The following is a 14,419-nucleotide window of genomic DNA, read 5'->3' on the forward strand; positions in this document are numbered from 1 at the left end:
GAAATTTACCTCAAACATTTGCATCAAGTTCATTGAGGGCCAAATACGAACTGTGCGCATGTTTGGAAGACAAAATTATGTGTTTGTGTATGTTTGGTTGTTTGTTTCGTTGGTTGGGTTTTGTTTACATAAAAAAATATGATTTTTCGTTCTCACGTTCCTTGAAATCCCATTTTCCTAAGATTTCTTAATACTGGCTTGTCGAAATTTAAAAAAAAATAAAATAAAAGTAAAAAAAGTCGTAAGATCAACAGATCAGTGTTACGTACATGAAACTAGATATTGAAATGTGCCGTTACGTATGTCTACATTGTATGTCTTAGTATATGTAAAACGACGTTTTTAAATAACAAAAGCGAGATTAGTTCGCAAAAACACGAATACCTCGCAGTCACGCGAATAATAAATTGAGTAAAATTTATGCAAAAATAAGTCATTCTGTAGGCCCTTCCGTCAAGATTGTAGTAAGATCAGTAGATTAAAGGGACCTTTTCGCAGGTTCTGGCATGTATTAAACATTGTCATTAAATTTAATTAAATTTAATATTAAATTATATATTAAAAATTAAAATTTAATATTAAATTGTATTTAAATTGATAAATGAAAACATTGGAACTAAATAGCTCCAGTAAAAAACAAGCATAAAATAAATGAAAGAAAATAAGTAATGCTAAACTGGGCTCGAACGACTGACCCTTTCCAATTGCTTCCATATTTGTCCGTAGGTTGTATTATACAACAAAAAAGTATAATTTACGATTATTTTTACAGAACATAAAACTGCATCCGTAAAACGAAATAGGATATGATTGGGTTTTGTTTTGCTTAACTTTATCTTTGAGTTAAATAGTCTGTGAGCGTGACAATATAAAATTGACATACAATATAAAGTTTCAGATTAATCATTTCATCGCTCTCATTCCCTAGGGCAGCTTCACCGAAAGTGACATGGTACATGGAAGTTGAACTGTCGCGATAGCAACCTCACCGGAAGCGATGTGAGAACCGGAATTGAAACTTTCTTTATTGCATTTTCACCGGATATGATGTGGGAAACCGAAAAGGAACTGTCCCTATGGTAACCTCAGCGGAAGTGATGTGGGAAACGGAAGTGGCACTGCGCATGTGCTGCAGGAATCGGAGTGCGTCACCGTTGACGGATATGGAATCTGAACAGACGGCAGACCCATCGATCTGTGAGATAGAAACGCCATTCGCATGATCAATTCCTAACATCAAAATCAAACTTAAATTCCTCATTTTTAACCAAAATTAGAAATCAGCAAATTTACTCATCTACGAAAAATTAATTGTTTTTACCCACGATGCCGACAATTATAGTTATAAATCAATAATTGTAAAGTATCTTACCTCAGAGAGTGGTCGATCTGCGCCTTCTCGATCCTCTTGTCTTTTGCCCGCCGGTTCTGGAACCAGATTTTTATCTGACTCTCCGTCAGCTGCAGCGTTGCCGCCAACTCGAACCGTCGGTGTCGGCTGACGTAGTCGGTGCGCGCGTACTCAAGCTCAAGCTTCAGCGTCTGGTCTGATGTGAACGTCGTCCTCTGACGTCGCTGACGGTTCTCTCGTCGACGTCGTCGTTGAACTGACATAATATTAAGCACGTTATTGAGGTAATGTTTTCTGGTATTTGAGTGGAGAATACCAGTGAAGGATAGATAAACTGTAGAAACTGTGTGCAGAAATACGTCGACGCTGAACTGACATAATTATGAGCCTCTTTCTATAAACTGGACATATTTCAAATGCGTAAAGTGTCGACCCAGATCAGCATGTGCAGTCATCGCAGAATTATCAGGGACGACAATTTCCGCTTTTATGGAATTTTTCGTTGAAATGAAGTCTCTTCTAAATGAAAGTCCAGTTTAGACGGAAAGGGTCGTCCCTGATTAGCCTGTGCATTGTGCCCAGTTCTCATTGAACGAACCTCAATCATTTAATGTGTTATAATATGCGGTATATGAGTGAAGAATACCGATGATTAGTAAACCAGGGTGCAGAATCGACGGGGTTTTCCGGGGTTAACACACGGGCTGGACAGAATGTAATCGCACCGTTAAGAACTGTATTTTTGGATAAAAGACGGTGTTTTTTGCCGTTTGTGCCGATGTCTTAAGGTACATGAATAAATCATTGAAAACGTCTAAAATCGATGACAAAATTTCACGTTGCGTGAAGCATAACTTTGTAGTACAAATCGAATTTTGAACAAGAACACAGGCTTTAATAAAGTAATTCAGATGTATTTCAAATTGCCATCAGCAGCATAAAAATATGTACTTGTTGAAATTCTTTAGAAAAATTGTTTTAAAAAGTTATTTGAAATAAATCTCCACTTACATCCATTAAAGGTACAAGGGGGAACCCCACAAAGTCACGTGATCCTGCACCCTGACCCTGTTGAGCATGTGTGCAGAAATAGAACATAACATCTCACACTTACGATAAATACTTAACAAAATAAACGGCATAAAACTCTTACAAATCTGGGCAAATGCCGGAGCCATTGGCAGCTCTGCGCGAATTCCGCACCCTTGATGTAACAATGGAGGAAACGGGAGAAATCGTGGATCCGGATATGAAGTCATCATTTGGGAAATGTGAAACCGGTCGTACGAATGTCTCTTTGATGCTGACGTCATCGGCGAGGCGGTGTCGAAGAAAGAAATTCCTCGCGAAATCGGCGCCATGTCCAACGAACGGTGGCTCATCGCTTGAAAAGTGTTGATGACGTCACTTCCGCTTATAACATCAAAATGTGTTGAAAACAAATCATCTTCTTTTTTAGTTTTCGGCAATGCTTGACCTAGCATGATTTCTTATAATTTTAAGTTTGTATTATCACATGTAAAATTTCTCCTAATAGTTTTCACACGCGGTTAACTTTAAAAATCCGAAAAAGACACTCAATTCTGTTGCTTGAATGGTGTTGCAATGTTTCGTACTTTACTCGGGAAAGACGAAGCCCAGTCTTATATTTATACTCACTCGTTCACTGAGCAAAACCGGAGAGAATTGATACATTTTATAGAGAAATATAATTGGAAACATGACAAGTGGGTATCTTTTGCTTCAATAATCTCCTCTTTTCGGAAATTAGTGTCGTTGGGAATTAATTAACAAACTTCCGGCGTTTTAGACGGGTTCTCTTATAGATCATTTCGTAGTTAATCTTAAATACTAATTAACCAGTCGCTCATCTAAATCAGTGCTCATGAAAAATAAATGATCAATTATCGCAAACTGTCGTTAAAACGACATCACCTGTTTGTCAGGCATCGTTTAGGAAGCAGTAACGACAATAACTATTAATTTAATTGTCAATTCGTTCTCAGTGATAACAATTAATAAATTATCTTCGCGTTTTATACAAACGTCTGTTGTAACGTGTTTAAGGACACGAATGACGGGTTAATTGCATCGCCTTCTGTGATTGGATACTTGTGTTACAAGAGGGCAATCGTGATACATCGACTATCTCCGGAATCCTCCGTAATATTGACTGATTTATCGTCAGCTGATTCATATTAACAAGAAGGTTGTTAAAGGGACCTTTTCACAGATTTTGGCATGCATTGAAGTTTGTCGTGTTTTGCTTTAAATTGATAAATGCAAACATTGGAACTAAATAGCTGCAGTAAAAAAACATGAAGCTTTGCATGCAAAGCGCCGTTAAAAACAGATATTCAATATTCGACCTACGGGCGGTGGCCGTTGAGAGAGGTTTGCCCGGATCCTACATGGGTTCCCACATCGGGACAGAGCTGTTTGTCCGAAACAACCACCTGCATGCTCAGGCATTATTGCAATGGCAGACAGAACTGCGATATTGAAGTGTCCAACTCTTATTTTAAAGCCGACCCATGTACAGAAAAATGTAAAGTTTACTGCAATCGAATAATACAATAGAACTTATAAAATTAGGCCCTTTTTGTAAAAGAATCAGTTCGAACATCTATTATAAATGCAAGGATGCTTTAAATTTTCACCCTCTTTTTTCTTTATTTTTTTCTGTTTTTGTTGTTCTAATATTTAATTTCTGCTCACGACACTTTGTTTGCTAAATAAATGATTAATAAATGTTCTTATCACAATAAACATTGTACTGTTTTCATTACGTGTTGCTGACGATGTACATTTTGTACAAGTCAAAATAAACTGTCTGTCTGTCTGTCTTGATTGTGTCAGACTGTAGCTGATTAAAGGTCACGCTTCGCGACAACATTGTGTTCTATTGTTTCTACCTCGATAAATGAAACACGAATGTAGCAATTGTCGTTTCCACTCAAAGAGCTTAGATGTGTCTGTCTATATGAACTGCTTTCTATCGTACCCTGATGAGCATATTCTTCACTCAATATTAAAACCCCATAAACACTCAAAGTCAACGAATAGTTCGTACAATATTTCGAAAAATAAAGTTAACACATAAAAAATCAATGTTCCTTAGAGTAATAGCCATAATTTCAACGCTAGATGTGGTCTGGTAACATAGATTTAACAAGATACACAAGATACAAAATGATCGTGTTTTTTTGCGGGACAATATATTCAACACATGTTCATGTCCCAAGTTTGTGTTTGTGTGTCGTATGAATAGATATCGTTGCGAGAAATAAAAATGGAATATATTGTGCCACAAAAAACGAGCATTGTGTATCCCGTTAAATAAATGTTACCATACCACATAAGGCATTACAATTTTGGCTAGTGCTATAAGAAACACTGATTTTTTAAGGGTTAACTTTAGTTTACGAAATATTTAGCAACCTTTTCACAGATTTTGGCATGTATTGAAGTTTGTCATTACATGCTTTGTATTGATAAATTTAAATATTGGATCTATAAACCTTCAGTAAAAAAAAAACAAGAATACAATAAAAGAAAGAAAAAAAAGTAAACTGGGCTCGAGCCACTGACCCCTGGAGTAAAAGTCTATCGCTTAGACCACTCGGCCATCCGTACTCATACAATAAGTGATGTATTTTATACTTTATATAAACAATCCTCTTTTTTTATTTTGTTAATTTACAAACGTGAAAAGGCCTTTTTTAAGTAATCATGACGTGACATCAACGTTGATTCGTTGTTCAGATGAACGATCTAATTATCAAATTGCCGATTTTATTCGATTAAAAAATACCGATTAAAATTCCTCTTACTTCTTCCAAGCAAGTTATTATGAGAATGATAAAGAACAGAAATTATATATTTTTCTAACAATTTGTTAGATAACAAAATGTCGAAGAACATACATATATATTACAGCGAACGAGTTTAAACAAAATAGTCAACATGTTTTAGTAGTATTTATTAGTCTTATCTCTATGTGCAAGTCCTTAGAGTCGCATGCCAAAATCGAAACATAAAATAATACGCAATGCAGAAGTGCATTAAAAAGAAATATTTAGTACCTGACACTTTTGAGCGAAAAAATATTATCCGATTAACATTGCAAGACAATTAAAACATTTTGACATTGATGACTTCTTGTACACGATCCAGTTAATTTTATATCCAACAGTTTTGCTATTCAAATATGAACACACAAAAATAATGTAAAACAAGAAATGTGTTGTCAGAAACACAATGCCCTATCTGCGCCGCTTTGATTGATTGATTTATTTTTTATCATTTGGCAGGTACAGATAATTATCTCCCTTTAAAAAGCTTATTACTTCCGTTAGATAAGGTGTTTTTTTTACCTTTGACATTGACGGATGACCTTGACCTTGAAATTTCGGCAATCAAAATGTGCAGCTCCATGAGATACACATGCATGCCAAATATCAAGTTGCTATCATCAATATTGCAAAAGTTAAGACCAATTTTAAAGTTTTGGTTAAAGTTTCGGGACACACACAGTGACACACACATACAATGACAGACAGGCCAAAAACAATATACCCCTTATCATTCGATTCGGGGGCATACAAATAAATATTTACAAGACATTTTACGCATATAATCGACATCAAGATTCTCTGTTTCTAGAACGTTTTAACGAACTTTGATAATCTCCACGACGTCACTTTTGTTGACGTCAAAACAACCCTGGATGACTTCATATCGATATTTAAAGTCCATCGCAACGGACGTTAACAGATCATCTTGCCTTAAAACCCTCAGCATTTGCAAACAGAGTTCATAAATGGTATCGAGCAAGAAATAAAAACAATCTATATACAAAATAACAAAGATTAAATGATTGCATGACATCTATGAATAATAGTATAAATTATGTAGGTTCTATTCAGTTTTCACTTCTGTTAAAGTACACAAAAGTAAACTATCGTGGATACAAAAAAATAATTTAAAACCAACAACATATTTTTAGAAATAGATACGAGTGTATAAAGAACTTCTCTCAGAAATGTCTCGTACAATAATACTTAAAGAAACGGATACTTTAACATTGTTTGTGTGTTAAGTAGGGCGAAACATTTTTTATAGTAGTTGTTCCAAAAATAAATTAATAAATGATTTTTCAAGAATATATTATTAATACGGTCTTCATTTTCATACTTAAGCTGTAATTTTGAAAATGTTCACAACAATCTTATACAAGAGTATGACCATGCCACAAATATTGTATATAATTATTAAATGTGGAGCATTTATTGATCAATCCACGAATTAAAGCTAACTTCTGATTGGTCGCAGGTTTCCCGCCATGATATATGTGCGTGTTTTGTGGGCTGGGCACCGGCACTACAGTGGGTTTACCAATCCACGAATTTAACACAAAAACATCCGAAAATGGCCGATGCAAAGTCCATCTTTTCCAAAATCACTTATAAACGTGTCTACGAAAGTCATTAAAAAAACACGACATTTTATGCCGACTAATATAAATGATTTTATAGTATCAAACTATGCATGAAAACAGAGAAGACTAAAAAACAAGTGTGTCCACTGATTAAATGTGGATGGATTGACCATACAGCTGATAATGGTTGGCGGTACTGCATGGAAGATGAAAGGAGAGCTCGGGCATGTCTATGTGAGATCACTTGGATACGATGATCACGTCTTTCTCAGTTGATTCCACTGTAAAATAGAAGGAACAAATATTAGTTTTCAAACATACTATTTCCATCAAAATAAAGTTGTTTTCAGTTAGAAACGTTTATGTCGGTCAATCCTAAAATCATTATTTTTCGAGGGACATCAATTTGCGTTAATTTTGTCAGTTGACCGATCCAGGGATTTAACAATAAAAAAACATCGCAAAATGACCGACGCACATTTCTTCTTTTTTCCAAAAATCGGAAATTTACGAATGTACGTCTAAACCAAAAAGTAAAAAAATAACACTAAATTTCATGCCGAATTGTACATCAAACAACGATTGTAGGTACGGAACTAAGGCGTGAATATTGCACATATAATAACATCAAAGTAAACTAAAAAGTAAAACTTTGAAAATCTAGTTTCGCGGCATGGCCATTGTTTGTTATTATTATTTTATATAATCATCCAACATACTTCCTGTCTGGCGAAATCTTTCGGAAGTTCTTTAACGTTGTTCTGAATGCTTCCATTGGCGCCGTTCGTAACGAGCATGCGCAGTAACACGATCTTCTGGTCGGAGCTGATTTGAGAAAGGCCGGCCGCTAGGTGGAGCGGCGTGTCGCCACTTCTCGTCTGCTCCTGAAAACAACAAGGTTTGATTTTACATCCATATAATTTGTGTGTTCTTAACGGCTGTGAAAACCCGACTTATATGGGGGCACAAACTACGAAAACGAGTTCAACTCCCAGAGTTTAGATTTTGAAAACCCATTTATCTGGAGGTACAAACCAGGCTGACCATTTGGAACTCTTAAAAAACATACCATATCAACAACAATGTGCTTCTTGAAACAACATAAAAGCGGCCAGCGTTGTCCGTACGTACAGATAAGAGAGGTTTCCCAGAATTGTGGAGATCCGGATAAAATGTATGACGGCCTCGTTATGAAAAAATGGGCTTAATGCATGTGCGGAAAGTGTCGTCCCTGATTAGCCTGTGCGACCTGCATGCTATTTTATGGGACGACACTTTACGCTCAAGCATTAAGCCCCGTTTCCCAAACCGATGGTCATACATGACGTTGAATAAGACGAGTCCCGGGTTTCTTACCTGTAACATCTTCCGGCGCTGATCCGCGGGTATGATCAACATGAATTCTTCAATCATCTTTAAGTCCCGTGTCTCCAACGCCAGCATGAAGGGGGTCTTGCTGTTAGCTTGGTCCTGGAAAATAATGTCAACAAAAATCAATGAATTTTCCGACATGGTTACACAATCTTAATTCATTCGCGGAAAGTCCGCACAGGCTTATCAGGGACGACACTTTCCGTATAAACTGGATTTTCATTTAGAAGAAACTCCCTTTAAATGATCAATTTCTTAAAACGGAAAGTGTCGGCCATGATTAGCCTGTACAGATCGCTATCAGGAACGACAATTGCGCACAGGTATAATGTTAAATAAGACATTCCCCAGAACAAGACAATACTCTGTTCTACAACGCCAACATGAACGGCGTATAGCTTGGTCCTGCAAATGATGCCAACCCAAACAGCTGAGTTTGTGTTAGCACTGTGATGTATTGTTGTTTTTTTTACCATACCAAATAGGTGTGTGCAACCTACAGGTGTATGGGTAGGATATTATACTTTCAATAAATCTTAACATGTGATCGTGTTATTTATATAATCTGTATGTTTTCCTACTTGACTCGGGTACACAGCAAAAACGAAATGTTGATTTTTCCGACATTTTGTGCGAAATATACCTTAAAAAGTTCTGTAGCATTTTTGCGTAATCTATGAAAAATCATACGTCATTTTGCAAAATATATAATAAAAAATTATCGGCCATTATGCAAAATATGATGACCTAAAGCCAAAGATACTGACCCTAATCTCGATGTTGGCGCCTTTTTTAATCAGCTCCATAACCACCGACTTGCACGGGCGCATTGTGCAGTGACACTTCAACGCTAAATGCAGCGCTGTCAACTCTGAAAAAAAATAATTGAGTGAAAACGTCGACATTTTATCATACTTATCTCTTCCCTCTGCTTCAAACTAACAAATATCATTGTCATCATAAGCATCATCATCATCAGCAGCAGCAGCAGCTGAATCAAGCTAACATGTCCATCTCCTAATCCTCCTCCTGATCATCATTATCATCATCATCATCATCATCATCATCATTATCATCATCATTATCATCATCATCATCATCATCATCATCATCATCATCATCATCATCATCATCATCATCATCATCATCATCATCATCATCCCCCTCATCCTCATCCTCCTCATCATCATCATCATTATTATCCTCCTGATCATCATAATCATCATTTTCTACATCATTAGTATCATCATAATCATCATAATCATCATAATCATCATCATCATAATCATCATAATGTTTCATAAAAACGACCAAAAATTATGAAAAAAACAAACACATCAACATCTCTGTGATTAAAATAGCAATGTGAACAAGCGTTTCATTTTTTTTTTTGGTAGAATTGGGAGATAATAGGAAATCAAATACATATATTATATAAGCTGCGCTCTGGCAAAAGGGGGCTTAACGTGTCGTCACAGATTAGCCTGTACAGTTTGCACAGACTAATAAAGGACGACATTTTCCGGCTAGATTAGATTTTTGTTAAGAAAAGACTTCCCTTCAACGTAAAATTCCACTCAGCCGAAAAGTGTTTTCCCTGATAAACCTGTGCGGACTGCACATGCAAAACATGGGGAAATACGGACTGCACATGTAAAACATGGAGAAATACGGACTGCACATGCAAAACACGGGGAAATACTTTACGCACATGCTTTAAGCCCCGTTTTTAAAGGGGCCTTTTCACGTTTTGGTAAATTGACAAAATTGAAACAAAAATCAGATTCGCACATTTTCGTTGATGTAATGATATTTGTGAGGAAGCAGTAATACTGAACATTTACCATGCTCTAAAATATCCATTATGTGCATCCTTTGACGATTTAAAAACCTGAACATTATTAAGCGTTGCAACGCGAAACGATTGAATAATTTGGAGAGTTCTGTTGTCGTCGTTATATAATGTGATACTACGAGGATTGCTTATATAAAGTATAAAATACACCTTTCATGATGTGAGCGCGGATGACGGTGGACTTTTACTCCATGGCTCCAGGGGTCAGTGGTTCGAGCCCCGTTGATGGTTACTTTTTTCTTTCTTTAATTTTATTCTTGCTATTGTTTACTGAAGCTTTTTAGATCCAATGTAAACATTTATAAATATAAAGCATTTAATGACAAACTTAAATACATGCCAAAATCTGCGAAAAGGCCCCTATAATGAACGAGACTTATGTATCATATTTTCTCTCAACTGTTAATTACACTGTTTCCTCTGCATCTATGTAAAGGATCTCCGCTGATAAAGGTCGCCGTTCTGTGAACAAGCTTTTTTGTTTTTCAGCCGAATGCGGAGATACAAAGTTATAAATAAAAAACTTGTATGATGTGGGCCGAGCCCTGTGAAAAAAAGATGTTAATGCATGTGCGTAAAGTGCCATCCAAGATTAGCATGTGCAGTTCGCACAGGCTAATCAAGCATGTGCAGTTCGCACAGGCTAATCAGGGACGACACATTTTGCTTAAAAGTTAGTTTTCGTTTCATGAAAGTCTCTTCTTTGCAAAAATCAAGTTTAAGAGGGAAGTGTCGTCCCAGATTAGCCTGTGCGTACTGTACAGACCTAGGACGACACTTTACGCGCATGCGCGGCTCATATACAGAATTAAGTCGCAATAAACTCACGGTCCCCGTGGCTCAATTGGTTGATGTCGGCGCCCTTGGAGAGCAGTAACGTAATGAACCTGACGTCACGGTCCCCAAACGTGGCCGCTAGGTGGAGGGGCGACCGCCAGATGTACGTGTCAGCGTCGGTGTAGAGCTGGGTAGAAAGTCATAGATATAAGACATAATTTGTTGATTCTGAGATAGGTGTCATGGATTTAAATAGTTTTTGAAAACCAGGAGTCAAATGACCTTGTGCTTGAAATGTTCAGGGGTCAAATGAACTTTCGAGTGGTCAAAATACTGAAATCTATTTTTTTTTCTTTATATTTGTTGATTGCTCTACACATGTTGGTTTGTACAACTTTCAGTATATCTTCTCTAACTAAACACAACATTCTGTGTAATAAAAAGTACATTTTATGTTAGTTTCATGGTAATATTTGCATCAAAATGATGCAAGAAAAACAATTTAGAGGAGTCAAAAGTGCCAAAATGGCAAAATGCTTGCATCAAAACGCAGGATTCTGCTTTAATTGCAATCCCTGGGTGTTTTTATGGGCAGAATTAATGCTACAGAATTTACCAACCTCATATTCTTAAAAATCATTTATATTCGTCCGGACAATAATTTTCGCTGAGTTCGTTGGATGATTGATACATGAATTAAACACTAACACAACGGAAAATGTCAGAAGCAAACTCCACACGAACTGTTCCATGCAAGCGGGAAATGTCGTCAATAATTAGCCCGTGCAGACTGCACATGCTAATTATTGTTACTGTTACTGTTCACACGAACAGTACTGGTCTGCTCCGCGGTTAAGATACCATGATACTTACTATGCATTTAATGGACTGGTCTGCTCCGCGGTCAAAAAATCATGATACTTACTGTGCCCTGAATGCAAGGATCCGCTCCGTGGTCGAGTAACCATGAAGAAAAGCCGTAGTTTCGCGCGTGAATGGCCAAGAAGAGAGGAGTCTGCAATAACACAAACACGATGTTCCCTTAAGTGGGTCATAATTGTTTTCTTGAGCAACACTGCCACCTGACCTATTTGAACCTCGTCCTGGGAACACCGAGTTTTATGCATAGTCGTAAAGTGTCGTCCCAGATTAGCCCATGCAGCCCGCACAGGCTGATCATAGACATTTTTCGCCTACACTAGATTTTTGTTTAAACGATACCTGCTTTTAACGAAAAAATCATAAAAGCGGAAAGTGTCGTTCCCTATTAGCCTGTGCGAACTGCAACGGCTAATTTCGGACGACACTTTACGCACATGCATTAAGGCCAGTTTTCCCAGAATGCACCTCATCTGTCTGTCATTTAATTTATCTGCCCGTCCGCTGGTCTCAGGACTTAATGTCTGATTTCATAAGCATTTTACAACAAAATTTAATTGATACTTTTTTCAAAGAGGCATGCATACTAAAGTACCAATATCTATGATTACTTTAGTTCAGTCATTGTATGACGTGTATGCCTTTCGCGCGTAGTTTTGTTTATAATTATATTGTAGCATCAAATAAAAAGAAAGGTGTTGCTTTCAATGAATGATCAAATATATATTTTATGTTATAGTGTTATAGTCTGCGCTTCCCGTGAAAAGATGTTTTCTATAATTATCTAACCGCGAAATCAAATTCAAACAAAAATAAAAATCAACAAATATATATGTAGATATTATATATTATATTTATAAAAAAAAACATCCCGATCTTAATAATTACGTCGTATCTTAAACTCGTCGTAAGATTGTTTATAACACAGGGCCCCAGACCTGTTTGTACTTGTTCTGAAGATTGATTGCCCTGGATAAGATGCCCGTCTTGACAATTACTTCCAGGTACTTCGCGAGCAGCGTTGTGTCCTCCAGCACGGCCAACGTATGGAGCGGTCTAAAACATAGGGCAACAAAATTGTCACAATATAAGTAACACCTTTAAGTATGTTTTAACAGGTTTGGCTTGAGGTTACTTTGAAGAGTGATTTTTTTTAAGTCATTTAAACAGTTTCTAATACAAAAGACGCTTACCGCCAATTACTAGTAAATGATACTTTTAAGAAAGAGCTAAAATCGCATTAAACCCTGTATAGTACCGATATAATAAGAACAATAAATATTCGCTGCGGGAAAAGCTTTTACGCAACTCGCTTACCCGTCTCCGAGTTCGTCCTGCTCAAACGTCATTTCCTCGCTCTCGTCTATTACGTCACTTCCGGTTTCCGTCGATGGCATAATCAAGCCCCGCTGCGCCTGCTCTCGCCAGGCGAGGTGTTTCCGTTCCGAGCCGACGCTAGGAATGTTTTCATCTTCGTCCAGCCTGCATAGTTTATCCTCTATCGGATTATAAGACGATATTTTCGGTTCAAATTGATCGCTGCCCCATGTCTGCATCGCGCTTTTTCGGCAACCGTGAAATTGCGCCGGTGCCACGGGCTGCTGAAATCTGTGTACGGCGGCAATCGAAAGCTCCGAGTCCGTTTCCGGTTGATTCAATGACGTTAGGGAACTCTCGGGGTACATATCGCAAGGCTCTGGCTTCACCGCAACCGCCGTCGGGCCTGTCATAGTATACGGGTCATTGCTGCAATACTGCGTCGCAGGTACGTAGCTCCCGTGGTACATATAGGCACTAGCACCTTGCTGTGTAGGGGGTGGGTAAATTCCGTAGGCGTGCGCACCCAGTGCGGTAGCTCCCGCAAGTGTCTGTAGGTTTCCATAGCGACATGAAGCTGCTCCATCTGCTTCCTCGCGTTTGACCTCTCTTAAATCTCCAAAATATTCCTAAAATAAACATTCACAAAATTAATTTTGAATTATGAGTTGTTAAACTGATATATAGGGTGTGCAAATAATTAAAGTTAAGTTTCGTCATGATCTATTTTTCTGAGAACAAAAGTGTTGAGATTTATTGCAAATATTATTTCATTGTCAACCTTCATTCAGGAATTTTTAGATATAAACTTTTTTGTTCATTGGGAATGGGTCCGCATAACTGCCCTAAATTTGAACGAAAAAACACACTGGATATTTACCGAGAGCCGAATGGATTCTAGGTCGCTGGAGAGTTTGTGCTCGTCAAATTCCATGAGGACATCTGAAAATATTATAATTGAGAATTCATTGACGGTTTTAAGACATTGTGACGTGAATGTTGAAGATACAAACTACAAAAATGACGAAAGTGTTTGTCGATCAAAATGAAATAATAATATAATTAAGGCCCTCTCTTGATATAATTTCTTTAAAATGATGCAAATGCAATATTTTTACCTTTAACATTTTCCCCATTGTTAATTTGTGTCGATATTGTTTCCCCTAAAATGAAATCCCATGCCCTTAACCCAAATCAAGAAAAAAATCGATGTTTATATATTGATAGATGTGAAGATGTACATACTTTAAATGTAGAAGACACTAGTAAGTATAAGCTCTTTTAATTATTAGACAAATTACACAATCATCGGTTTCCTGGTAAAATGACTTCAAAAAGCAAAAAAGACATATCTGTACATAAGAACATGTGTGTATTAGAAACACGTAGCAAAAATGGTGGTGTCGGTGGTGGTGGTGATAGTGTTGGT

The 14,419-nt window shown here is 37.2% G+C and overlaps 2 protein-coding genes across 2 annotated transcripts in view; both read right to left on the minus strand.

Annotated features, from left to right (window-relative positions):
* Positions 1-798: 798 nt before the first annotated feature.
* LOC127860931 (homeobox protein rough-like) lies at positions 799-1,858 on the minus strand. The gene is made up of 2 exons (XM_052399247.1): positions 1,373-1,858; positions 799-1,195 (listed from the first exon to the last, which is right to left on the minus strand). The coding sequence occupies exons 1-2, from the start codon at positions 1,612-1,614 to the stop codon at positions 1,075-1,077; spliced, it is 363 nt and encodes a 120-aa protein (XP_052255207.1). The 5' UTR covers positions 1,615-1,858; the 3' UTR covers positions 799-1,074.
* Positions 1,859-5,317: 3,459 nt separating this feature from the next.
* LOC127860344 (uncharacterized) overlaps positions 5,318-14,419 on the minus strand; it is a 12,624-nt gene continuing 3,522 nt past the window's right edge. The window contains exons 2-10 of the mRNA XM_052398359.1: positions 13,871-13,932; positions 12,991-13,619; positions 12,612-12,729; positions 11,720-11,809; positions 10,846-10,981; positions 8,930-9,033; positions 8,148-8,261; positions 7,511-7,675; positions 5,318-7,072 (exon numbers count right to left, since the gene is read on the minus strand). Of these exons, the coding sequence (XP_052254319.1) occupies positions 7,049-7,072; positions 7,511-7,675; positions 8,148-8,261; positions 8,930-9,033; positions 10,846-10,981; positions 11,720-11,809; positions 12,612-12,729; positions 12,991-13,619; positions 13,871-13,932 (1,442 nt within the window). The 3' untranslated portion in view covers positions 5,318-7,048. The remainder of the gene's footprint in view (positions 7,073-7,510; positions 7,676-8,147; positions 8,262-8,929; positions 9,034-10,845; positions 10,982-11,719; positions 11,810-12,611; positions 12,730-12,990; positions 13,620-13,870; positions 13,933-14,419) is intronic.

Source organism: Dreissena polymorpha, chromosome 15 (assembly GCF_020536995.1).
Source record: "Dreissena polymorpha isolate Duluth1 chromosome 15, UMN_Dpol_1.0, whole genome shotgun sequence".
Taxonomy (NCBI): Eukaryota; Metazoa; Mollusca; class Bivalvia; order Myida; family Dreissenidae; genus Dreissena; species Dreissena polymorpha.